This window comes from Vitis vinifera, chromosome 11 (assembly GCF_030704535.1).
Source record: "Vitis vinifera cultivar Pinot Noir 40024 chromosome 11, ASM3070453v1".
Taxonomy (NCBI): domain Eukaryota; kingdom Viridiplantae; phylum Streptophyta; class Magnoliopsida; order Vitales; family Vitaceae; genus Vitis; species Vitis vinifera.
In genome coordinates this window covers 4600982-4627719 of record NC_081815.1, presented here as the reverse complement: position 1 = coordinate 4627719, position 26738 = coordinate 4600982, and the positions used below count along the sequence as shown (strand labels likewise).

The following is a 26738-nucleotide window of genomic DNA, read 5'->3' as shown; positions in this document are numbered from 1 at the left end:
AATATTTTGCATTATGGTATTGTTTCTGCCACCACAGCCTGTGGGGGACACACATGTCGAACAAGGCAAAACCATACAAATATTAAAAAAGGAAACGGTAAAGGGGAAAATAGGAAAACGAGGTCGTCTCTACTCTTAAAACTAGTTATCTGATTCATCACCCCACACCACCATTCACCCTTATACTATTCTTTAAGGTTGTTCTTGTGAATCAACCACCCCTTAAAGCGAAGTGACCACAAGGAAAGAGCAATTGCTTGGACGAACCTACAAAAATATACAGGCTTAACTTCATCTGCTTTTGGTATACAAGCCCCTCTGAGATGCTGATAGGTATCAAACACAAAGTCCTCTACTTCTGTGGCGCTCACCACGGCGGGTTACAGGGGGTAACAGAGCCCTTTGAACAAGTTTGAGAACACAGGGCAGACCAGAGCCCTTCCCTTGGAGGCTTATGCTTAAGGCCTAGCCCAGGCGAGTGTGGAGCTCAAAACTTAAAAATAGCTTATTGTATGCGTTTTTAGATGTCACTCTTGTTTGACTAATTTAACCCATCATATCTTAGTCTGTTGGCCTTTAATTAGGTGGTATTTGTTTTTTGGCTTAATAGAAAAAACTAAAATATTTGGCTTTTTCTATTCAGTTAAAAAGTAATCTATTGATATCATTTAATATAATTAAAGTGAACTTGTTATCAATAAGTTCGATTTAGTTATGTTGGATGATGCCAACATATTACTCTTAGCTGAATTCAACCAAAAAACAAACACTACCTTGATGTTTTTCCAATTAGGCCTAGAAGTATAACCATTTGGTTTCTAATTCAAATTATTCATCAGGGATTTTGAGCTCTTGATTTTTCATGGATCTTTATGTCAATGTTTGCTTTTAAATTAATTCTATGTATTGATGATGAATCTCAATATTTTTCAAACAGGAATATGGCCCAAGAGAACCTTCTTTTATGTTTACAGTGACCTGGTTCTCTCCTATGTTGCATTTTAATGAGGGAAGAGATGGTGTTTGTTTTTTTACTTAATTCTAAATAGAACCTTAATGCTTAATAGTGTTAAATATTAGGTTATTTGCTTTTGTAGTATTTTATTTTTATTAAGTATTAAAAAGTAAAAAAATCCAATATGTTATTTTTTCTATTTAAAAAAAGTCATATGTTTTGACTTTTTCCAGTAAAAAGTTTATAATAAGTCATGAAAAAGTAGAAAAACAAACGACCTAAATTCTAAAACTAAATTGCTTTCAACAAAAAACAAAAAAAACAAACACTACTTAAGATGCATATTTGGATTGAAGTTCTTTAGCATCCAACTTTTTATGCATATTTGTATTCTGCTTGAATGTCATTCTTAAATAAATGCATGCGTCTATTACTCCAATTGTTACTAACAAAGATATAAAGTGGCTTAAATTTAAACTAAAACGGACTTTCAAATTCCAAATGATACAAGTATAAATTTTGTGTAATCTTGAAATTGTAGGGTTTCTGTTTTAGGGCTCTTGAGTTTATTGAGAACTATGAATGGTTTCAGTTGGCCACCGCCACCACCTCATTTCTGAATTCTTCAGCACCCACAACCTACACTTCATTGAAGGACTTGATGCACTCTTCACCCACCATTTCCCTCACGCCCTGCACCATCCAATCCGCCTACCAGATTCCCATATCTAACCTCTTGGTGAAGCAGGCTGCTTGGGCTTATTTACAACCAATGCCTGTTCTGGCCTCCTCCAACAAGCACTTTTTCCATCGCTTTTGGGAGAAGCAGTCGCCTCCGATTCGTGCGTGTGTTGTCATCTTTACTGCTATCACGCGAGGTCTTAGCAGAGTGTTGGGTGCCATTCGAGGTTGTGAATTTGCTGGCACTCGGGAAACTAATCACTTTTATATAGTTGGAAAGTGTTTTAAATTCCTATTTAGTATAAATTTCTTGCTAATATTATATATAATATTTTCTAAGTTAATATATTATTAAATATAAGATTTTCTTATAGCATAAGAAAAGTTATTAAAAATTAAGCTAAGTGCAAAAAAATATTATAAAGTGGATAAAGATATGAAGAAAAATGAGAAACACTAAAATGAGTGAGAGGATTGTGGTTAAGGGATACAAGAAACGGGGAAATATGGAATGTTTTGGGAACTACTAGTTGTATTTGATTTATATTCGTTGTAATATTTTTTATGGTATAATAAAATAATTTTCTCTCATCATAGGCATGGTTGATCGAATCGCGTTAAAACATTGTTTACCTTTATATGGATTATTTTATCTTTATTTTCTTAAATTAACATTATTTACATTAAAATTTCCATTCACACAACAAATTGGTATTACACCTTTGGTTGAAGGTTTGTAGAAGAGCTAAGGAGAATAAAGCTCACAAAATGATTAAACTTTTAATCATCTTGTGTGCTCTATTATCCTTGAATAATTTTATGTGTTGTATTCTCCTTGACTCTTCCACAAATCTTCAATCAAAACTCTATACTAGTTTGTTATATCTTTAATGTAAGTAACATTAATTTAAGAACGCAAAGATAAATTAGTTCACACAAAGGTAGACAAGGTAGATAAAATAATCCACAATAGAATTTTAATCGTTTTGTGTGCTTTATTATCCTTGGTTCTTCCACAAATCTTCACCGAAAGCTTTGATACTAATTTATTGTACCAGCAAAGCTTTAATGCAAATAATGTTAATTCAATAATATAAAAATAAAACAATCAACACATTGATATTTAGAGTTTTAACATTGTTTAACCAACCATACCTACATTTACAGATGAAAAAGAATCATTTGATTGCACTATAAAATAAAGAATTAATATTACAAAGAATAGAAACCGGATACAACTATTGAGTTCCTAAAACATTCCATGTTTTCCCACTCTTTGTATCCATACCTTAAACACATTTAATAAGTTCCTTGCTCCTCCATGTATCTCTTATGCTTCCTTACATCTCTATCTACTTCATATAATTTTTATAAGTCCATCTCATAATATTTTTCCCCTTGTGACCTAAAACATGGAGATATTCCAAATAATTTTCCTTATTCTATTATAAAATATAATATTATAATAATATATCAATTTAGGAAATATTTTATGTAATATTATTTACAAAATTGAATATATATTAGTTAAGAATTTGAAATACTTTTCAACAATTCTTTTAACTGTAAAGATTTTACTGTAAAAATAATGAAATGATGAGGAGATGAAGGAGTTCACCATTGATTTGAGTTAGGTTTATGACATCGATTTGGGCAGAGATTCAAAATATAATTTAAAAAACAAAAGAAAGAAGAAGTTTTAAGAGCTTTAAGGCAGGAACATAAATGGATTATTGACTCATCTCATTCCACATAATGGACAGATAGTGTATATATATATAGTATAAATTAGAATTGTTAATTTATTCTACTAATTTAGACAATTGGAAATCTTGCCTTAAATTGAATTACCAACAAACACCAGTTTTTCTTCATTTAAAATTTAATCATTTTTTATCCTTATCAACTTATTATTTTTTAAATAATAAAACCATAAAGAAATAAGAATAATATTGGATGGGCCAAGGTCACAAACAATAGATTCTTTCATATCCTACCTTTGTATTCTAGATCGGTTGATGTGCAAATAGGCGGAGCTTAGGCCACCTTGCAATGGCAGGCAGACTTTAGGTTGAGAATATAAGTTTTAGGCCAAATCTGACCCCAAGCCTAATAATTTGAGAAACATAATTGAATTAATTTACAAGGTTTAACCTAATTGTTAGGTGTGAGTTTGACACATCTTAGATCCAAATCCAAAGTGTTCAAATTCTATACAACATGACCTGGATAATATAAGGAAGATATGAGTGTACACTTTATACTACTTTAGATTATTCCTTTTTTTTTTTCTTTTTTCTTTTTATTATATTTTTTTAAATTGATAAGGAAAAAAAATGATAAAACTAGTGAATGGACAATGGAGGGTGTCTGATTAGAGCCAAAATATGTGCTCTAATGGCACATATTCGATATGATTTGTGCACCAAATGACACTCAAATCACCTAACTTGACCTAAATTGATGCTAAGACCCTATCCATGAGTTTAACTTATATTTTGGAGATTTATCTCTGGTTTAAAGGATGAAAAGAGTATAAGTTGAATCACTTTAATTTTGAAAGATCAAGAAAGGGTTAAATGAGGAAATAAGCGAATCAAAACTCATGAACCATGAGGAAAGGCAAGATGAGGATATCAAGAGTTTGAAAGATGAGAAATGACCATTATGGAGTAAGAAAGAAGACAAGAAAACATAATAAATGAGACATGAAGAAAGATTCAACTGCATGGAAATTTATAACTCAAAATCTGGTGGTAACATATACTTTGAATTCGAGGATAAATTTAGAGCACTTTTCGAAGTCTATTTCAGACATACTTATATCGTTTCGAAGATCAAGAGGTTAGGAGTCCAACACTTCAAATAGTGTACAAATTGGAGCTAAAATAAAACAGTTATGGCCATTTGAAGACATAGATAAGGCCAAGGTCACAAACAATAGATTCTTTCATATACTGCCTTTGTATTCTAGATCGGTTGATGTGAAAGTGGGCGGAGCTTAGGCCACCTTGCAATAGCAGACAGACTTTAGGTTGAGAATATAAGTTTTAGGCCAAATCTGATCCCAAGCCCAATAATTTGAGAAACATAATTAAATTAATTTATAAGGTTTAACGTAATTGTTAGGTATGAGTTTGACACATCTTTGATCCAAATCCAAAGTGTTCAAATTCTATACGACATGCCTTTGATAATACAAGGAAGATATGAGTGTACACTTTATACTACTTTAGATTATTCATTTTTTTTTCTTTTTTCTTTTTATTATCTTTTTTAAATTGATAAGAAAAAAAAAAAAAACTAATGAATGGACAATGGAGGGTGTCTGATTGGAGCCAAAATATGTGCTCTAATGGCACATATTCGATATGATTTGTCGAATATGTCGAGAAAATATTCTAGATGAAGTTGTCTCTCAAGAACAAGAGACCTCTGACGATAAACCTTGGTGTACTGGTCTCTACAGAACTTTGTCGGGAAAGCATTGAAAGGAATCCCATCAATGGAAGTTTTTGCAGGAGCCTTGGGAATACTGGGAGGTTGGATAGAAGGAATGACGGGTAAATTCTCATATCAAGCACCTTTTGAGGTTCCAGAGGATGACCCTTTAATAGGGACTTTGCTTCTACGACCTTTTGGAGGCATAGTTCCCAAACAACCCACTCAAACAGCCTACTGTGAGAAAATCTCACACAAAAACTAACCAACAACACTAGTGAAAGAAGAACCAACCTGTACACAGAAGACCAAGGGCTACCAGATCAGCGATCCTGTGACGGGGAAGATATAGAGATCAGTTGACAAGAAAAGCAAGAATGAAGGTCAACTAACACAGGAGAAAATGCCAGTAGAAAAATGGAAATGCAGGTCGGCGACAAATAGAGAAAAAAAAAAAACTAGATGAGACGAGCTGACTGTACACCGAATCACGGTAGCAGACTGAACCAGACGAGAACCGACTGACTGCTGGAAATAAAGGAGAATCGACTGACCGTAGGTGCTGAATCACCAGCAGTAGACGAAGCTGGATGTGCTGAAACACCAGTAGCAGACAAAACTGGATGTGCTAAAACACTGGCAGCAGACGGGAATGAGAATGAGAGCTATACACGGCAAAGATTTCCGGTGAGAATGGTCGGATCGAACAAAACGACGGTGACAGTGTAGAGACGAAGGGTTCTTCTCTAGAATGAAAACCTTAAGGCTTGGAAAGAAATGAGAAGATTAACCAGATTTGGGGTTTTTGATATTTCAATTTTTTTTAATTACAAAAATGCCCCTCATCCATTTAACCCATGAGTATAACCAGATGGGGACACAATTGGAAATTTTCACACAAAACAAAAAAAAATGTTTAAGGACTTTGAGTTTTTTTTTTTTATTATAAAAAATTACAAAAATACCCTTGATTCATTAAACCAAAGGAGTTGAACCAAATGAGGGCAAAAATGGAATTTTTCACAAATGCATAAGTAGTATTGATCTTGGTAGATCAATCCACACATCGTTCAAGAGCTCTCGGTGAAAGAAAAAAATTGTGCAACTGCAGGAAACTTTTCACAAAAAATTCCTAAGTATTGGAGTCAAGTGGTATCGATCTTGGTGGATCAATCCACATTTCGTTCAAGTACTCTCGGTCATAAGACTGTGCACACAGTGGATCGATCCACAAATTCAGCAGATCGATTGACATCCTACTGAAAAATGACTTAGGCAAAAATTTACAATAAAAACACAAGAAAACCAACAAGCTTTCCAAAAATTGAAAATTTGATTCACCATAGCTAAGATTCAATAGGATGACATACTTATCTTTCAATCAATGAGTTAGAATTGATTCATATTGAACAAGAATGCTACCAAGAGCTTAACTTTAGACAAAATTAATAAACATAAACATTGAAGAACCTTCCAAATTTATTAAATGAATAGGTAAAAAACAAATGATTATCAACATTCTAACAGGGAAGTTTAAGCTCAAAGAAGACTTACTCATGACACCATAAAATAGTGAGTATGTTAATTTCTTTCCACTTATAAACCTATATCCACCCAAAAAGCAAAAAATCATTTTCAAGACACACTTCCTTCCTAGAGAAATTCAAGATAATATTCAAAGAAGTCAATTTGCACATCTCTTGGCTAGATTTCTATTTAACACGACTTATTCACATCCCAAAAAAAATTCATACGACATTTGTTTTTCACATTGAGCATTGAAATGATTTCACAAACATGAGCTTCACTCTTAGGATCAATTTTTTTTTTTTTTTTTTTTAATTTGAGGATCACTAAGGTGGCCTTTACAACATAACAACATAAAGGATGACCCACTCTTGCAATGGAGGCTTTTTAACTCTTGAAACATTGCCAAGGAGCCATAACCATTCTAGGAAACTTAATATTTTTCTTTCATTTTTTTTTTAATTTCAAAGAGAGGGCAAACAATCAAGGAAAAATAATCTTAAACACTCAAGGATATTCTGGATGACTTTACTCACTTTTTAATGCTCATTAGATAAACATAAGTTTGCATTTAGACCATAAAGAACGTTACTCATAATTTATGTAATCACAAGGTTCAACCATGAGCTGTTACTCACTTAAAAGAAATGAAGCTAACCCTTTGAGGTTTATCTAATCAAATCAAAATAGCAAGGATTCAATATCATGTTTATCAATCAAGCCATGGAGATAAAAACATCTTGAAGCTTTTAAGATCATTAAGAGTCAATTTAACTCTTAAAAAAAGGTGTAAGCATGTCACTCTCATGAACTCAACAAATGTTGAAAATTTATGAAAAATGAAGAAAAGATTGAACCAAAACAAAAAAAAAACATCAACTTGATTAAAGTTAGGAACTTAGAAAGACAATTAGGACTCAAGGATATGCAAGAAGGTGTCCTAGACAAGTTCTAGAGGAAGTCAATTGACTGTGCATAAACCTATGGACTTTCTAAGTGATTCAAACCTAGACACATCCAAAGGTTTAATGAGAATATCAACAATTTGACCCTCAGTTGGAACATATTCCAATAACACCACTTTGTCTTCAACTAAGTCACAAATGAAGTGATGTTTAATGTCAATGTGTTTTATTCTAGAGTGTAGAACAGGGTTCTTAGAGATGTTGATTACACTAGTATTGTCACAAAACACTACGATGGTTCCTTGATCTATTCTATAGTCTCTCAATATTTGTTTGATCCACAAAAGCTGAGAACAACAACTACCGGTAGCAATGTATTCCGCTTCAGCTATGGAAAGCGAAATAGAGTTTTGCTTCTTACTCATCCAAACAACCAAGCAATTTCCAATATAGAAACAACCACCTGAAGTGTTTTTCCTATCATCCACATTTCCAGCCCAATCGGCATCAGTGTAGCAAGCTACATCAGAATGAGTGTCAAATGGATACCAAAGACCCAACTCTAAAGTACCAGCAATGTACCTAATGATACGCTTAAGAGCTATGAGATGAGATTCCTTAGGACATGCCTGATACCTAGCACACACTCCAACACTAAAAGTTATGTCTAGTCTACTAGCAGTGAGGTACAAGAGGCTACCAATCATGCTCCTATACAATGTTTCATCTACCCCTTTCCCGGATTCATCCTTACTTAGCTTTAGGTTGGTAGGCATTGGTGTCCTAAAATGTTTAGTTGACTCAAGCCTAAACTTTTTGACAAGTTCCCTTGCCTACTTGGATTGGGATAGGAAAATCCCATCCTTGAGTTGTTTCACTCGGAAACCAAGAAAATAGGTCAATTCTCCTACCATGCTCATCTCAAACTCACTTTTCATCTCTTTGGCAAAATCTAAAGCGCACTCACTAAAGGTAGAGCCAAACACTATGTCACCCACATAGATTTGTGCTACCAATAACACTTCATCATTTCTTCTAATGAACAATGTTCGATCAACTCCCCTTCTCATGAATCCTTTCTTAAGAAGATATGATGTGAGTCTTTCATGCCAAGCTCTAGGAGCTTGCTTTAAACTATAGAGAGCTTTTCTAAGTCTATAGACATGATTTGGATACCTAGGGTCTTGAAACCCTTTGGGTTGCTCCACATACACTTCTTCATTGAAGATCCCATTTATAAAGGCACTCTTGACATCCATTTGAAACAATTTAAATTTCCATACACAAGCTACAACTAAGAGTATGCAAATGGATTCAAGTCTTGCAACTGGAGCAAAAGTTTCATCAAAATCAATTCCCTCAATTTGCTTGAATCCTTGAGCAACTAACTTAGCTTTATTTCTCATAATCACACCATTTTCATCCATCTTATTTTTGAAAATCCATTTTGTTCCAATGACATTCACATCTTTTGGTCTAGGCACTAAGAACCAAACATCATTTCTAGAAAATTGATTTAGCTCTTCATGAAGAGCCTCTACCCAAGCTTCATCATTCAAGGCTTCTTCAACATTTTTTGGTTCAATTTGGGAGGTATAGAAAACATAGTTTACCTCATTTAGCTTGGATTGTCTCCTTGTTACCATGATATCCTCATAGTTCCCAATCACATTGCTCAAAGGATGGTTCTTAGGTACCATTGACTTATTTTTCTTTGATGACTCAATTCTCCCTCTATCTCCTTTCTTTCCTTGCTCTTCTTTCTTTTCTTCATCTTCACTTAACTTTTCATCTTCAGATTTTTCTTCAATCACTTCAATATCTTTTGACACATCAATTCTATCTTCATCACACTCTCTTGACCTTGATCCTAGATCATCCACAATCACATTGATTGATTCCACCATACATTTTGAACTCAAAATGTATACTCTATATGCCCGACTTTTGGAGGAATATCCTAAGAATATCCCTTCTTCACTCTTGGATTCAAACTTTCCAAGATTTTCATGATCTTTCAAGAGATAACATCTACTTCTAAACACCCTAAAGTATTTCACACTGGGTTTCTTACTTTTCCACAGCTCATAACAAGTCTTCCTAGTATGAGGACGCATGTGAGTTTTATTGGAAGTATAGCAAGCGGTGTTGATGGCTTTAGCCCAAAAATGTGTAGGGAGTTCATGTTGATTTAGCATTGTTCGGGCCATTTCTTGAAGAACACAATTTTTTTTCTCAACTACCCCATTTTGTTGAGGTGTTCTAGGAACGGAAAACTCATGTTTGATTTCTAGAGAATGACAAAATTCTAAAAAATCATAATTGTCAAATTTTCTCCCCCTATCACTCCTAATTCTTTCAATGGGATACCTTTTTTCATTTTGAATTTTCAAACCAATGTCCTTGAAATTTATGAATGCCTCACTCTTATCTCTTAGGAATGCAACCCATGCATACCTAGAATAGTCATCAACCATCACCAAAATGTATTTCTTGCCCCTTAAACTCTTAGTTCTCATTGGTCCTATGAGGTCCATATGTAAGAGTTCTAAAGGTTTAGAGGTCAAAATTTCATTAACTCTCTTATGTGTACTCCTTGTTTGTTTTCTCTTTTGACAAGGACCACAAATAAGATTAGAGGGTTTTCCAAAATTATGAATCCCTTTGATGACTTCATTATTAGCAACCTTCATCAAGTCATGGTAGTTTAAATGACCCAACCTACGGTGTCACAAATCGATTGATTCGATTTTTGAACTACCACACACAAGAGAAGAAGAAGAAGAGGTAGAAGGATTTTGACAAACAACATAACAATTATCAGAAGTTCTCAAACCAATCATCACACAATTTTCCTTCAAATCAAACACTTTACATAAATTTTCTGAAAATTGAACATTGAATTTCTTGTCACATATTTGACTAATGCTAATCAAGTTAGCTTTCAATCATTCCACATACAAAACCTCTTCAAGGTTAGAGGTCCCGGGAACACAAATTGTGTCTTTCCCTTTCACACTAGCCACATTGCCATCACCAAAAGTCACATTTCCTCCATCAAATTCAGTGAAATTAGTGAAGAATGATCTATTACCTGTCATATGACGTGAATAACCGTTATTAAAGTACCATGAGTGTGACTCACTAGCTCTAAGTGCAATGTGAACAACAAGGCAATTAAGCTCATTCTTTTTCACCCATATTTGTTTTACATTTGTGACTTTGGTCATTCCATTTGAAGTGCTTCCTTGGAAGCCACTATAATGAGGGACATTTGAATCCCTCTTGAACACTCTCTTGCCTCCTTGTAACAACCTATTTCTCAAAGTGAATTATTCATTCATTAAGTTGGTCAACTTTCTTTGGAAACTCTCAAACATCCTAGCATAACATCTATCAATGGTGTGTCCCATTTTAGTGCAATGAGTGCAATGAAGTTTTAGTTTTAGAGGAATTTTCTTAGGGACCACTCCTTCATAAGACTTGAAAAAAATTGTTTTACCACTACTTAGAGTGGTAGCTTCATCAACAAAACCTAAGCCTCTTTTATCAAATGATTTCCTCCCTAAATTGATCAAATCACTAAGTCTTTTAGAGCTAGGATGTGACTTTTCTTTCCTAAGACTCAACTCATTCTTAAACACTTGATTTTCACTCTTCAATTCATCACACATTTTCTTCATGTCAAAGTGTTCGCCCTCAAGAAAGGCAATCTTATCTAGCAAAGATTTTTTTCTCTCCCTTTAGAGTTTTAATCTCATTGATTAAACTCCTTTTAGAAGCCTTCCACTCAACTTGTTCCTATTTGAGACTTAAGCACTCCTTGTACAAAGTCTCATATGCAGATTCAAAACTCATCTCATCACCATTGGAGTCACTTGACTCACAAAACTCACTAAGTGCCTCCTTTTTTAGTGGTTCATTAATGACACTTGCCATAAAGGCTGTGAAATTAGTGCATTCCTCATTGGCATTGAATTATTTTTCACTAGATTGACATGATTCTGTGTCACTCCAAGTGACTTGCATGGATTTCTTTCCTTTTTTTCTTTGAGAGACATTCAGTGGCATAGTGCCCCTTTTCCCTACACTTGAAGCATTCAACCTCAAGGTCCTTTTTGACACTCTTGTCTTTCTTTTTGTCTTTGACATTTGATTTTCCCATTGAATTATTCCATTTTTTAGCCTCTTCCTTGGACTTCTTCTTATATTTCTTGAACTTCATGTATTTTTTGAATTTTCTAGCAAATCTAGCAACCTCTCCATCCGACATTTTCTCATTACCCTCACCTTCGGAACCTAAGGACTCCTCTTTAATGGCATTCAAGGCAATGCCCTTTGATTTCCTAGGTGATCCAAGAGTCATTTCAAAGGTTTGGAGTGAACCCACAAGTTCATCCACTTTCAAGGAATCCACATCCTTGGACTCTTCAATGGCAATGACTTTTGCTTTAAATCTCTCCGGAAAAGATCTTAGAATTTTTCTAACCACTTTGGAATTAGGGATGGGCTCACCTAGATTAAAGCTAGAATTCACAATGTCTATCAGTTTTGCATGGAACTCTCCAAAGTTCTCATGATCCTCTATCCTAATTGTCTCAAACCTAGAGGTCAACATGTGAAGTTTGGACACTTTCACAACATTAGTGCCTTCATGAGTCACTTGGAGGATATCCCAAGCCTCCTTAGCCGAAGTACATGTGGCTATCCTACGGAATTCATCCGTGCTAATGACATTAAAGATGGAATACATGGCTCTAGCATTGTTTTCACTAGCTTCATTATCACCTCTATCCCATTTCAACTTAGGCTTGATAACATTAGTTGGTTTTCATTCTCTATCCAACACCTTAGGTGGAGACCAACCAAATTCAACGACATTCCAAACTTTTTCACTTTGCATTTTGAGAAAATATTGCATTATCACTTTCCAATGAGAATAATTTTCGCCGGTTAAAAATAGTGGTCTCCCAATGGAAGCTCCCTCTTGATGAGGTTCCATGATTGAGATTTAAGAACCGAAAATGATTTTTCCTTTAAAAACCTGTTTTGATACCAATTGAAAATGTAAATCTCAATAATCGATTATACCTAAAGGGTGAGAGGGGGGGGGGGGGGGGGGGTGAATAGGTGTTGTAGAACAATTTAAAAATTCTTCCAACAAAGATTACCTAACCTTAGACTATCTCAAAGTCAAGAAACTTTTCTTCTAACAATTTTTCAACAAAGCATAACATCCACAAGCAAGAATGTATGCATCAACACTCTCCCAACAATTTATTAATGCAAAACACATGCAAATGCTTCAACACTCCTTAAAAATAAATCAAAAGAACAATCATCTTCTCAACTCATAATTATTAAAGAAATTCAATGGATCATCACACTTAGATCACTTCATATTTATTCCATTCAACAAGTATGCCCAAGTAATCAATGATATCAAAAACAGAAAATAAATCAAAGTGCAGAGTAACAGAAAGAGACAATGAACACCGGATTTTAACGTGGAAAACCTCCGAAGAGATAAGAAACCACGGGCCTATCATCGATTGAAAAACTCCACTATGAATAATAAAAACTGAGTACAAGGTTTTACCTAACTCAAGCTAACCAATCCTTCCCGGACTACTTGACTAGTACCTTCATTTTCAGCTTCTCACCTTCTTCTTTCGGAGCACACTTGGAGTCCGCACCAAGCTCAATCCTGATCTCTTCTTGAATTCACACAAGAAGAAAATGGGTATGTACCCAAACCCAAATAGAATGAGATTGAGATGTGAATGAAGGAATGAATCAACCCATTTATTACTCAAGAAAATCCATTAAAAACTAGTTTGGAAAACATTAAGAGAAGTGGATTTTCTTTGCAATAAAAAACCCCAAATTAGGAAAACAAAATGAGAAAATGAAGAACACAAGGAGTGTGACTGCTCTCTCCAAGTTTTCTGTTGTCACCCCCCCAAAAAAATGAGAGAAGATTGTTTTTTAAGTGTAAAAAGAAACCCTTAATCTAATGGTTGAGATTTGATCAAAAAAAAAAAAAAAATTAGTTCGATCGATCCACCCCTGCACCTGGATCGATCCAAAAACAGGGGAATGAAAGTTTTGCACTTAAAACCATTTTCCCAACTTTCTAACACATTTAAAGATTAAAAACCGAGTTGATTCACATTCAATCACCACACACTCGGCTACATACTTTGGCCTCTTAGCAAAGTTTTAGTCTTCAAAGTCAAGTACTCCAAATAGGAATTGGAAAGCCGAGTTAGGGGACACTTATGAATTTTGTCCGGAATTGCCAACCTAGCTAAACACTTAGAGTATCCCCGAATGCCCCTACTTACTTGTTCCTACTGATTCTATTCATGTCATAAGAGAGAAGTTTGTTACTAAAGGCCTCAACAATCATGACCTTATAACACTAGTTGGTATATATTTTCTTTTTCTCTTATTTATCCACAAAAAAAAAAGTTTGATAATTAGATGGCATATATGCATATTTGGTTCAGAATATATGTTTGTGCAGGGGCACACACCATTGGACTAACGGACTGTTCGTCCTTCCAATACCGTCTCTACAACTTCACGGCAAAGGGAAATGTAGACCCAACAATAAACCAAGCTTTCCTGGCTCAGCTGCGAGCCCTTTGTCCTGATGTTGGTGGCAATGTCTCCAAAAGGGGGGTGCCGCCGGATAAAGATAGCCAGTTCAAATTCGATGTCAGTTTCTTCAAGAATGTGCGGGATGGGAATGGAGTCCTAGAGTCGGACCAAAGGCTTTTTGGAGATAGCGAAACCCAGAGAATCGTTAAGAATTATGTTGGTAACGGAAGAGGCTTACTGGGGCTTAGATTTTATTGAGTTTCCAAAATTCATGATTAAAATGAGTAGCATCGAGGTTAAGACTGGTACTCAAGGACAAATTCGAAAGACATGCTCAAGGTTCAATCAATCCATCGAATCAAATGAAATAGAATATTAAAAGGTAATAGTATATAGTATATACATATGATGTATGCCATAGGAGCCATGACCAGGCCAAATGGGAGCCCTGACTCGCCCACTTCCATATAATAACAAGCATGCAGTCATGGATATCCTTTTCCGCTTTCTATTAATAAAAGTAGGTGCATTTTCCAGTGTCCAGTCCATACTCCATAGTATTTTTTTTTTTTAAATAAAAATAAAAATATATTAGAGTTACTAAATGTGATCGATATTTACGAAATCTAAAAATATTGTTACAAAATTTGTATTTTTGTCGAGAAAATTATAGTAACAACAAATGTGATCAAATGTTTTCATAAGCACAAAAAATCTTTATTTATTATCTTTTGACAAAAATCACTTGCTTCAGGAGCTTGAGGAGCTTGAGTTTTGAGTTGTGACTTGGGTTTGGAGCCAATTGGAAGCACCAAAGCTTCACGCAATAACAGCCCCATTGAAAATGACCCCATTTCTAAATTGAAGCTTGTGTCCCATTCATTCATGGCTTCTGAAAATTGCAGTACTGCTTCATCATTTCTCTATTATTGAATCGACTCAGGGAATCTTGCCTCGTGACTGCCCCATTGAACTTTACCCCACATGTTCAATTTCTTATATATCAAGAAATTGGACACATACGAAAACAATATTCAAGATTAATTCGATTTCTTGTCTTTAATATATTCAATTAAACCCTACCCATTTATAAAAATGAAGCTAGAATTTATCAGCAATTTTAAATTAAACATTCTACTTGATTATGAAAAGAAAATGTAAGTTGACAAATACCATTTGAAATTAAATATGTATCGTATTTTGCATTTGTATCATGAAAAGAAAATATTTTATTTAAGAAAGTATCTCGTTTATAATTTCTTATATTTTGGATGATTTTTTCTTACGTACGTTGACTTGAAATCGAATAAATTTTATACTAATTTGAATTAAATATATATTGGATTTATAGAAAATAAAATATGCAAATAAATTAAAATATTTTACATTTAATATGATATTTTTCTTGATCATTTTTCAACACAGTCTTTTTATAAAGTTTAATACCTATTAATTTCTTAAGTTGGTAATTTAGAATTTATTATATAATTTTTATTTTAAATAATAAAATTTCTTTATATATATATATATACATATATTTTAAATTAATAAATTGACATATTTACTTTCTTTTCCTTTCATGTTAAGTAACGAGGTTATAAGAAATAAATAGGATGTGAAAGAAAATCAACAATTAAGACTATTTTTATCGGCCCTTATGATATTAAGTTATTTTCATTAAATATATTTAATATAATTAATAATTTAAATTAAATTATTAAATTAATAAACGTGCTTTGGAAGTGTAATAGTATTGGTTGTACAATGCCTTACAACATATTGGGAGACACGTATGCTAACTTGAAATTAAAACATACAAGGACAACTTTATTGGTATTTTTAGAAAGAAAAATTTTGTAATAGCAAGTGGTTTGTAAATAGTTGGTACCCTGCCATCGCCTTTTTCTGCTTTTTAGGGTAATGTTTCTGCCACTACAGCCTGTGGGCGGCAAACATGTCGAACAAGGCAAAACCATACAAATATTAAAAAAGGAGATGGTGAAGGGGAAAACGGGAAAACGACGTCGTCTCACTCTTATCTGATTCGTCGCCCCACACCGCCAATCAATGCGGAGACAAAAACGACGTCGTACGTCGTACCCATGAAAGATTGGAAATAAATAAATAATGCACTAACAGAAGCGAAGCGGCCCATCTTGCATCAATGGAGGATTGAAGATAGGCAGAGGAGGAAGACCCATACATACACGATACACCCACGCACCAATCAACGTCTCACTCTTTGTTTAGTCAATCGCTTTGTCTTCAAGACTACTTGAAACGCTACTGCAAGCCAACTACCGTTTTCTCTCTCTAAAAGCTCCTTACGTTCTCTCCCTGCGAAGGCTATATTGTTTTTCTTAAAATTTCTTTTAAAAATGGCTTCGCTGACCCCCGTTTCTCAATCCCAGTCCGTTTTGGATAAACCCCAATTCAAGTCACCAGCCCTACACGCAAGCTTCCCACCCGTTTCTCTTAGGAGCCCTAGTTTTCGCTTCAGGGCTTTGAGGAGACACGGCTCTGTCCCTGCAAGACGTGGTGGAGTTTTGGAAATGGCACCCAAGAGTCTTGTTGTGTCTGCAACCACTGCGGAGAAGCCGAAGAAGCGGTACCCGGGTGAGGCGAAGGGATTTGTGGAGGAGATGAGGTTTGTGGCCATGAAATTGCACACAAGGGATCAGGCAAAGGAGGGGGAGAAGGAGCCTCAGGGACAGCCGGTGGCCAAATGGGAGCCGTCCATTGATGGGTACTTGAGGTTTCTTGTGGACAGCAAGTTGGTCTACGATACGCTCGAGGGGATTGTTCAGAAGGCTGCTTTTGATTCCTGTAAGTTGGTATTTAAGATTTCCTGAATGTTTGTTTTTGGGTTTGTGAACTCTGTTGTTGTTTCCTTTGATTTCTTCTGGATGGCATTTCCCCTCCCCCCCCCCCCCCCCCCCCCCTCCCTTTTTATGTGGGATTCACTTTACTATCCAAAGAGGATAGAGAAGCATTTAGTTTGAGTGTGCGTTGTGGAAAAGGGAAAGGAGGGGTTTGGGTTGGGTCAGTTTTGTTTCCAGGCTAGTTCTGAGCTGTATTGGCTGCATCTGTAGAGTGTAGAGACAGTTAATTTGCAAATGCAGTCTGCATCTTATTTTGTATTTTGGCATTAGTGAATGATTATAACCTATTGTCTTAGTTATCTAAAATACGAGTCTTGGTTTTATGTATGCTTGATTATGAGTTCATTTTAAGTCCTGGAGGATGTGGATTCTTTTTTGAGCCTATAATTTACCCAAGGTGAGGATGAGAAAACTGTTTTCTCTTACTCTGTACTCTTGGTTTAATCTTGTTTGGGATTGTACTCTTATTTTTATTTTTATTTTTTATCTTTTATTTCAACAACTTCTTAGGTAGGTTTAAGCTGGATGTTCTTGCCATTGTGCAATTGTATACCTCCTGTGTACTTGGGCTGCACCCCTTCAATAGGCAACTTTGAACTCAAATTTGCTTTCCTTTGATTTGCATAGCATTTGAAGCTAGAAATCCATAACCATGATTGAGGCAATGGGAAAATATGTGAGTTGTCTCTGCAATTGAGGATGTTTAATCAATTTTAGGTTCCCTTAAAATTAAATTATCAGTTTTCATCTCCATTTGTAGGCTAGCAACCATTATGGTCAATGATCCTATTTGCAGTTTCAGATATCTGTAACTTTATATCACAATGGATCCTGAATTCCATGGATGTGAAAATGCAACCCTTGTACTATTCTTTAAGGTTGTTCTTGTGAATCAACCCCTTAAAGTGAAATCACCACAGGGAAAGAGCAATTGCTCAGATGAACCTACAAAAATATACGGGCTTAACTTTATCTGCTTTTGGTATAGAAGCCCCTCTGAGATACTGATAGGTATCAAATACAAAGTCCTCTACTTCTGTGGTGCTCACCACATTGGGTGAGAGGACAGGGGGGTAACAGAGCCCTTTGAACAAGTTTGAGAACACAGGGAAGACCGGAGCTCTTTTTTGTTTGTATTAATAATAAAAATAAAGAATTTCAGAGCACAAGGAAGCTAAAATTGGAAAACAAAGCGAGTGCTGAAAGTTTCTCATGAATGGGAACAGTGCAAGAGCTGGGTAACCAGGTCCACTAAATAGTGGTATGTCTAATGGTAAAGTGTTTCCCCTTGGAGCCTTATGATTAAGGCCTAGCCCAGGGTAGTGAGGAACTCGAAGATTAAAATAGCTTATTGTATGCATTTTTAGATGTCACTCTTGTTTGACTAATTTAATGCATCTAATTGTAGTTTGTAGGGCTTTAGTTCTTGTTTTTGCTATTAGGTCCAGAGGTATAACCATTTGGTTTCTAAGTCAAATTATTCATCAGGGATTTTGAGCTCTTTATTTTTCATGGATCTTTGTGCTAATGATCGCTTTTAAAATAAAACTATTTATTGATGATGAATCTTAATATTTTTCAAACTAGAATATGGCCCAAGAGAACCTTCTTTTATGTTTCCAGTGACCTGGTTCTTTTCCATGTTGCATTTTAATGAGGGAAGAGACTTAGCTTTTGCATATTTGGATTGAAGTTCTTTAGCATCTTTTTATGAGTTAGTTTTCATAGTTGTATTTTGCATGAATTTCATTCTTAAATAGATGCATACATGTACGATTCCAATTGTTAATTTAATATCATGATCCATTACAGTGACTTAACAATGATTTTCTTGTTTCTTTTTTCCTTAACAATACTGGTATTGTTTCTCTCCATTGGCAAAGTCTATGACTTGAAGAGAAAACTTGGTTTTGGAGGATGATTTTAATTAATTTGTCCAAAAAAAAAAAAAAAAAAAGAAAATTAATGCCAAATGGCTGAAGTGTTGCTTCAAGCAGGAGGCTAGAATTCCATATTAAATTGTTTCAATGTAAATAAAAAAATAACATGTAGAGTGATATTATAAACCATTTGCAATGGAAGGTTTGACTTTGATATGTTTATTTAGCAAATCGGTAATGCATTTTGGGTACTTGCTTGGTCTCTTGGATGTGATCAGCCTAAAAAATTCCTTTTAATGTTGAAGATAACAGGCTGCTTGGGTTTACCTCCTGATTAATCAATGCCATATAAGTTGAGATCATCTCATTTCAATCATACATGGATTGGCTTCAAGTTGAGCAGTTTTGGTGCCATTGAACATGACCCATACTGACTCTGACCTATTGCTAACTCTATCTGTGATAATGCTTGCTTATTAGATTTTCTTTTAGGATTGTTAATTGTAATAGGGACATTTTTTTTCTGGTGAATATTCTCTGCAATCCTGATGTTCATAGTAGATGTACATTAGATTGCACCAATATTTTGAGAATGCTATTATGATCTCTCTAGATGAGCAGCCTTGAGTTTGAATCGTCCTTTGTATGCCATGTCTTTGTGTTTGCGCAAGACATGCTTATAGCATAGAGCACCCTATTTTCTGTGGATTAGTATGATGGAACTAAAAATCTTAAACATTCATGTCTTTTTTACTACAGATTCTGAGTTCAGAAATACAGGATTGGAACGGTCAGAAAAATTAGCAAAAGATTTGGAGTGGTTCAAAGAACAAGGGCACACCATTCCTGAACCTTCCTCTCCCGGTGTTACTTACGCACTTTATCTTGAAGAACTATCTGAGAAGGATCCTCAAGCATTCATTTGCCATTTTTACAATATATACTTTGCACACTCTGCTGGGGGTCGAATGATTGGGAAAAAGGTAAACAATATCCACATGAAACTTGTATGTAAAATTACATATCCTTGTTGAGCTTATGATATCTTGAAATAACCCCTTCTTTTACTTCAATTGTTTTTCACCTCATGATGTTTGATCTCCATGTCCATAAAAATATTTCTTTATATCTAACTTCGTTTGGATAAAAGTATCCAAGCAAGTCTGAGGATTTTCTTTTTCCTCTGTTCCTGAAAATGCATCCCAGTTTTTTACATCGTGAACACATTCCTTTTAGTTTTTTAATATGATTGAATAAAGTGGGAAGAATTGACTCTTAATCTGACCTCTAGCACTAGCATGACTCTCGAACATGACACCTAACTTTTTTCATGCACTGGATACCCACTTTTGTTTGATGTACTCCAAAGAAAATATTTATTGTGAGCCCTTTACCCATCTCTTTAGATAGCAGGGTTGATCCATATGGACTTCATGATTTCTCTCAAGGGAATGCAGAGGCAACATTGACCTTATGTGCGTACTGAAATTCTTTTTGTTCTCTGCTACAGGTAGCTGAAAAGATAATAGACAACAAAGAGTTAGAATTCTACAAATGGGATGGGGAGCTTTCCCAGCTGCTGCAGAATGTGAGAGAGAAGCTGAACAAAGTTGCTGAAGTAATTTTCTGAGTAGTGTCTTCTAAAATTCTTTTCTTAGCTCCCTACATTTCTCACCAATCTGACCTTGTGTAGATTCTGAGCTGTAAACTTCACATCTGATATAGATATTTTTCTTTTCCTTGAGTCTATTTCTTGTTTACCCAGTGTAGCTAATATACTTGTATGGGGTTTTTTTTCTCAGGGTTGGACGAGAGAGGAGAAGAACCGTTGTCTGGAAGAAACTGAGAAATCATTCAAGTATTCAGGAGATATCCTGCGTCTAATATTGTCATGATTCAAAAATTGCATTGTTGCATTGTGATATGGTGTAAGTAATGGCACCAATCCTAACTGTCTATACACAAAACATTGGCTCTCTCCTTTGTGAAATTCCATTTTCCATGTTTCTAACGTTGTGCATTATCAGAACAATGTTTAAGATATGAATAAGTATAGATATATGAAGTTTGGCCAAACTGCTGATGTCTTCATGGGCCAAAGTTTCTCCTGATGGTAGTGTTGTTATCATGTCTAGCCTACTACAATTTTATTTTATTTTATTGATGGGACGAGACTACGAAACATATTGCCTATATATCCCATTGAAAAATGAGTTACAATAATCTTCAAATATAAATTTAGTAATATTTATAGGAAAATTTAACCTTCGAACTATATTTAATCTTCAAATATAATGTTTTTTAATAATAATTTATCACTATTTTTGAATAGGTCTTCAATCTTTAGGTTCAAAACTTAACATCTAACAAGCCATGCATTACACAATAATTATTAATGTATTACGTCTATTTGTAGTACCCATATGCCTATTTTTAGTCATTTTTACGACTTTATTAGAGTTTCTAGTCGTCCATCATTAAACATGTTTGAATCTTTCTATTAACCGGGGGAGTACCATTCAAGGGAAATTACATCCTTTGTTAAGTTACATATTCCAAAAGATTTAGGAAGTTTTACCAAAGAAATTTGGTTCTGGTACAGTGGGTTTAAACTTTCTTACTCCAATGCAACTTTGGACAGCGCTAACACATGTGGTTTGAAATACCTCACATTTCCATAGGAGGGGAAGCACAAATATTTCAAGGTTCCACTGCAAATAATGTCACCACAATTTTTCCTTACCCTGAAAGACTTTATATAATAAAATAAATTTTAATATGAGTAATAGTCAACTTTTTTTTGGCCAATCAAGTGATTTTTGCAAAGGAGTTCTAAAATATTGTAGACCATGATTGTCTTTTGGACCTTCAACTTGTCACTGTGCTTAGGCGGTGAATAATCGCTCTATGTCGGTTTGAAAATATCATATCAATTTGTTTTTTGAAGGGGGACCAAGTGCAATGATGTGAGATATCACTTTAAACCCATGCCCATTGCCCATAGAGCTATTATTATGCCTACTTAAAATATTGATGAATTGACAACATATTTGAAACTTTGCTTTAGCTCTACAATGCCAATGATTTATTAGTTTACCATAATTTAATTACTATTTATACTACATTTTATTGCTGCATCTTTCAAGATAGCGCCTGTAGCTCAGTGGATAGAGCGTCTGTTTCCTAAGCAGAAAGTCGTAGGTTCGACCCCTACCTGGCGCGTTATTTTTCAATGAACTAATTTCGTTTCGTAATCTTTATTTTTTATTTTTCTATTTCTGGGAATCTCTTAAGGTTTGCCATTGCTGACCCTTCAATGCGGCAAACCTTGGCGCCTAGACAACTTCAAACCATAATTAGGAGGTTACGAAGAAAATAGACAAACCATGTTTACTCTTTCTAAAAATTCTGCAAGAATCTAGCTCCTCCATGAAGGAAAGTATCACATTTCAAGCTAAGAAACATGTCAGATTCATCCATGATACACCACTCAAGGCTGAACACAAATTGACCCACATGCTCACTCCTCCTGACCACTACAACATATTCAACTTCCAGTTCCATAGAACTACTCATCAAATGTGCTCATGAATCCTCCAATAAAGCCTGCTCCATTGCAATCCCCACATAAAATCTCCCTTCTGCCTCTGCAAGGAACAAGAATTTTAGGTGAGAATCGGGTAATGGGTGCACGGATGAGATATCTATATCACCCACTCTCCATGGCTTGCACAAGGGACGGTCGAAACGCATGGGTGAAAAGAAGAGACTGACATATAAGAGGAGCGTTGAAGTTGTCAACAACACGTATTCTATACATGTATATATGAATTTCATTCCATCTAAAGAGCAGGATAGCGATTTTGAAATGTGAAGTTGTCCAAAGGAATCTAGCATGTGCTTAGATTGATAAGGCATGGTCCATGGGGCAACCCTACCTAAGTGAATAGTTTAAAGGTTTCAAATATCAATAACAAAACACTGACACTGGGGCTCTATTTGTTTCAAACAAAATACAAAAGCTTGAAAGCAGGGGCACCAATGGGAAGAGAGGGAGTTGGGGAGTGGAGGTTATATTACTGTAGATATACATCATGTTATATTGCTGTAGTTTTAGCTTAAAACACAGTATAATGCACTAAAATAAAAACAATTTGATCTTGTTACCTGCAAAGCCAACATAATCCACCAGCTTTAAACTGCCCATTGAAGTGGTCTACAGAGTTAACTCCATCACCTTTGCATTGTGAACACTGAATGCCACCTGGTAGTTTGGACAGGAACATTAGAAACTCTATGAGCTGACACTCTATGATGTCGGTATTTCGTGGGATAAGTTAAAAATTTTTAAGCCTAACAGTTTAAGAATGATGTTTCTTAGCAATAGTGATAGTAAGTAGATCGAAAGACGAATTTTTAGTCTTGCATGACTATAAGCTGAGAACAATAGTCGAAATGCCAATTGAATAAATTTGCCTAACCAACACAGACTCATTCAATGGACCATAAAGAGTTGTGGTTCCATCAAACACTTCGTCATTGATGTTGCTCAGGCAATGTATATTCCAAACCAGCTATTAGCCAACAGATTGATATCACGCCACAGGACAAATGAAACGTTAGTTAGACAAAATTGATGTAACAAGCAGCAGGCTTGGCTCAAAACCTCCAATCCTATTATATATATTGTGAATGAAAAAGATGTATAGACCCTTAACATAAATAGGCATCCATAATAAGTTTAACAAAATTACAAATGGGTGTAATGGGAAAACACTAGTTCTGAAAGGCTTTCATCAAGCATAATTGAAATTTTCAAAAGCTGCAGCCTAAGGCATTGAAAAAGTGCAGGAATGTGTGCAGGTGCACACGGGCATGTGTGCGAGCGTGCATGCGGGGGTGCATGAAGGTGTGCACGTGGCCTGTGCATGCGTGGCCTACTAGCATCCGTTTTTGCTTCCTCACTTAGCTTCTTGAGGGTCCTCTCATCAAATTTCTAGGTTCTCCTTGCTTTCCTCCTATGGTCCCATGGATGCAAGGCCAACCCAAGAGGCCCTTTGTTCCACCTTCCGAGTCAAAGGTCTAACGGGCTGATAGAGGGCCACATTCATCATGAAAATCCCACTAGTGTCACTTCTCTTTTGGTTGGTTACATGCCCTCTTTCCCCCATTTCCTTTCACATATGTACACACTTCAACCTTCATTTGAAAGTACATCTTTTGGATTGAATTCAGTGGTATATTTGTAAAAAGTTGATCCATGTATGCAGGTTCATCAAACTGAAGCTACGTATGAACAGAGTGAAGAAATGGAAGGGAAAAAGGAAGAAAGAGAAGACAAAGAAACTGAGAGAAAAAGATGTCCAACGCATCTAGGAGGAATAAATCAAAGGAATCATGGATGAGAGGGAACTTCCAATGTATATGATATGATATATATTGAAAGTGAAAATTATCCATCTCCTAACTCTACACAGACAAAAGTCCAAAAAGGAAGATGGTCATCACCATCTTTAATGGCCCCCGCGCGTCTCCACTAAAGGATTGTGGAGTGTTGAGAAGCTCAGAATGAATGACTGAAAGCAACAAGCAAAAATCTGCTTGGCCGAATCCATATAAGATTGATACTCAGTAGTACTGAACGTGCAAGGTTTGTAGTGAGGAGATAGAGAGGAGAGCCAACTGAGAGTTTTGCTTCTATTCTTATTTGTTAATGGTGCAAATGGAACCCAAATGGCTGGTTTTGTTGGTAGTGATTCTGGGGTTAAGTTGGTTTGGAGAAACCCAACAAGGATTGATACCCGGGTTTTACTCTTCTTCATGCCCAAAGGCTGAGGCCATAGTCAGTTCTACTGTTGTAACGCATTTCAAGAAGGATCCTACAATTGCAGCGGGCGTTCTCAAGCTTCATTTCAAAGATTGCTTTTTTCAGGTTCTTTTTCTTCTTTTTCTTCTTCTTCCATGTTTACTTATATTAATTGATCATAGACCTTCAATTGATTGATCTGAACAGGGCTGCGATGGTTTAGTAAGTGAGATAGATGCATTGACTGACACAGAAATACGAGGATTTGGTGTGATAGATGACGCCAAAACTCAACTGGAGACCTTGTGCCCCGGGGTGGTATCATGTGCTGATATACTGGCACTTGCTGCTCGTGATGCTGTTGGCTTGGTAAAGTACTCTTCATCAAACATAATATAAACCCTAGTGAAGTATATTTGGTGGTGATCAAGGGGGTAAGCCAATTAATTTTGTTTTAAAACATGTCCAGAGTGGTGGTCCAAGTTGGCCAGTGCCCACAGGAAGACGAGATGGGAGGCTCTCATTTGGTGTATCCCCGGAGAACCTTACTTTACCTGTTCCTACTGATTCTATTCCTGTCCTAAGAGAGAAGTTTGCTGCTAAAGGCCTCAACAATCACGACCTTGTAACACTAATTGGTATATATTTTCTTTTTCTTTGATTTATCCATAAAAAAAAAAAAAGAAAGTTTGATAATTAGATGGCATATATGCATGTTTGGTTCAGAATATATGTTTGTGCAGGGGCACACACCATTGGACTAACGGACTGTTCGTCCTTTGAATACCGTCTCTACAACTTCACGGCAAAGGGAAATGCAGACCCAACAATAAACCAAGCTTTCCTGGCTCAGCTGCGAGCCCTTTGTCCTGATGTTGGTGGCGATGTCTCCAAAAAGGGGGTGCCGCTGGATAAAGATAGCCAGTTCAAATTCGATGTCAGTTTCTTCAAGAATGTGCGGGATGGGAATGGAGTCCTGGAGTCCGATCAAAGGCTTTTTGGAGATAGCGAAACCCAGAGAATCGTTAAGAATTATGCTGGTAACGGAAAAGGCTTACTGGGGCTTAGATTTTATTTTGAGTTTCCAAAAGCCATGATTAAAATGAGTAGCATCGGGGTCAAGACTGGTACTCAAGGACAGATTCGAAAGACATGCGCAAGGTTCAATCAATCCATCGAATCAAATGAAATAGAATATTAAAATGTAATAGTATATAGTATATACATATAATGTATGCCATAGGAGCCATGACCAGGCCAAGGGGGAGCCCTGACTCTCCCACTTCCATATAATAAGCAGCATGCGGTCATGGATATCCTTTTCCGCTTTCTATTAATGAAAATAGGTGCACTTTCCAGTGTCCAGTCCATACTCCATAGTATATTTTCTTTTTTTCTTTTTTAAATAAAAATAAAATTATATTAGAGTTGCTAAATATGATCAATACTTACGAAATCTAAAAATATTGTTACAAAATTTGTATTTTTGTCGAGAAAATTATAGTAACAACAAAAGTGTGAGTTCAAATGTTTTCACAAAAACAAAAAATCTGTATTTATTATCTTTGACAAACTAAAAAACAAAAATCACTTGCTTTAGGAGCTTAAGTTTTGAGTTGTGAGTTGGGTTTGGAGCCAATTGGAAGCACCAAAGCTTCACGCAATAACTGTATTGAAAATGACCCCATTTCTAAATTGAAGCTTGTCTCACAAGCCCATTCATGCATGGCTTCTGAAAATTGGAGTACTGCTTCATCATTTCTCTATTATTGAATCGAATCAGCTGCAGGGAATCATGCCTCGTGACTGCCCCATTGAGCTTTACCCCACATGTTCCAGTACTTGTACATCAAGAAATTGAACACTTACGAAAACAATATTCAAGATTAATTCGATTTCTTATCTTTAATACATTCAATCAAACCCTACCCATTTATAAAAATGAAGCTAGAATTTATTGACAATTTTAAATTAAACATTCCGCTTAATTATGAAAAGAAAATGTGAGTTGACAAATAGCATTTGAAATTAAATATGTAATGTATTTTGCATTTA

At 35.5% G+C, this 26738-nt stretch overlaps 3 protein-coding genes, 1 non-coding gene and 1 pseudogene across 4 annotated transcripts; 4 read left to right on the top strand and 1 right to left on the bottom strand.

The window, feature by feature from the left end:
* Positions 1–5565: 5565 nt before the first annotated feature.
* On the bottom strand, positions 5566–8285 carry LOC109123367 (secreted RxLR effector protein 161-like). Its single transcript, XM_019222911.1, has 2 exons — positions 7874–8285; positions 5566–5672 (listed from the first exon to the last, which is right to left on the bottom strand). The coding sequence occupies exons 1-2, from the start codon at positions 8283–8285 to the stop codon at positions 5566–5568; spliced, it is 519 nt and encodes a 172-aa protein (XP_019078456.1).
* Positions 8286–13417: 5132 nt separating this feature from the next.
* LOC100854254 (peroxidase 25-like) lies at positions 13418–14583 on the top strand (annotated as a pseudogene).
* A 1574-nt stretch (positions 14584–16157) lies between these two features.
* Positions 16158–20953, top strand: LOC100249078 (heme oxygenase 1, chloroplastic). Its single transcript, XM_002285156.4, has 4 exons — positions 16158–16941; positions 19637–19860; positions 20388–20495; positions 20680–20953. The coding sequence occupies exons 1-4, from the start codon at positions 16494–16496 to the stop codon at positions 20770–20772; spliced, it is 873 nt and encodes a 290-aa protein (XP_002285192.1). The 5' UTR covers positions 16158–16493; the 3' UTR covers positions 20773–20953.
* A 1073-nt stretch (positions 20954–22026) lies between these two features.
* Positions 22027–22099, top strand: TRNAR-CCU (transfer RNA arginine (anticodon CCU)). The gene has a single exon. It is a non-coding gene; the product is annotated as a tRNA-Arg (tRNA).
* A 2094-nt stretch (positions 22100–24193) lies between these two features.
* LOC100255891 (peroxidase 25) lies at positions 24194–26026 on the top strand. The gene is made up of 4 exons (XM_002282070.4): positions 24194–24809; positions 24891–25052; positions 25153–25321; positions 25427–26026. The coding sequence occupies exons 1-4, from the start codon at positions 24591–24593 to the stop codon at positions 25882–25884; spliced, it is 1008 nt and encodes a 335-aa protein (XP_002282106.2). The 5' UTR covers positions 24194–24590; the 3' UTR covers positions 25885–26026.
* The last annotated feature ends 712 nt before the right edge of the window (positions 26027–26738 follow it).

What these genes read in the sequence shown, in the direction of transcription:
- LOC109123367 (XM_019222911.1), bottom strand. Translation starts at nt 8,285, where the DNA reads ATGCCTACCAACCTAAAGCTAAGTAAGGATGAATCCGGGAAAGGGGTA. An exon ending in AGCGGAATACATTGCTACCG is followed by an intron (nt 5,673 to 7,873) that starts GTAGTTGTTGTT and finishes CTGGTGTTTCAG; the next exon opens with CACATCCAGCTTCGTCTACT.
- LOC100255891 (XM_002282070.4), top strand. Translation starts at nt 24,591, where the DNA reads ATGGTGCAAATGGAACCCAAATGGCTGGTTTTGTTGGTAGTGATTCTG. An exon ending in CTCGTGATGCTGTTGGCTTG is followed by an intron (nt 25,053 to 25,152) that starts GTAAAGTACTCT and finishes AAACATGTCCAG; the next exon opens with AGTGGTGGTCCAAGTTGGCC. An exon ending in CGACCTTGTAACACTAATTG is followed by an intron (nt 25,322 to 25,426) that starts GTATATATTTTC and finishes ATGTTTGTGCAG; the next exon opens with GGGCACACACCATTGGACTA.
- LOC100249078 (XM_002285156.4), top strand. Translation starts at nt 16,494, where the DNA reads ATGGCTTCGCTGACCCCCGTTTCTCAATCCCAGTCCGTTTTGGATAAA. An exon ending in GAAGGCTGCTTTTGATTCCT is followed by an intron (nt 16,942 to 19,636) that starts GTAAGTTGGTAT and finishes TTTTTACTACAG; the next exon opens with ATTCTGAGTTCAGAAATACA. An exon ending in GTCGAATGATTGGGAAAAAG is followed by an intron (nt 19,861 to 20,387) that starts GTAAACAATATC and finishes TCTCTGCTACAG; the next exon opens with GTAGCTGAAAAGATAATAGA.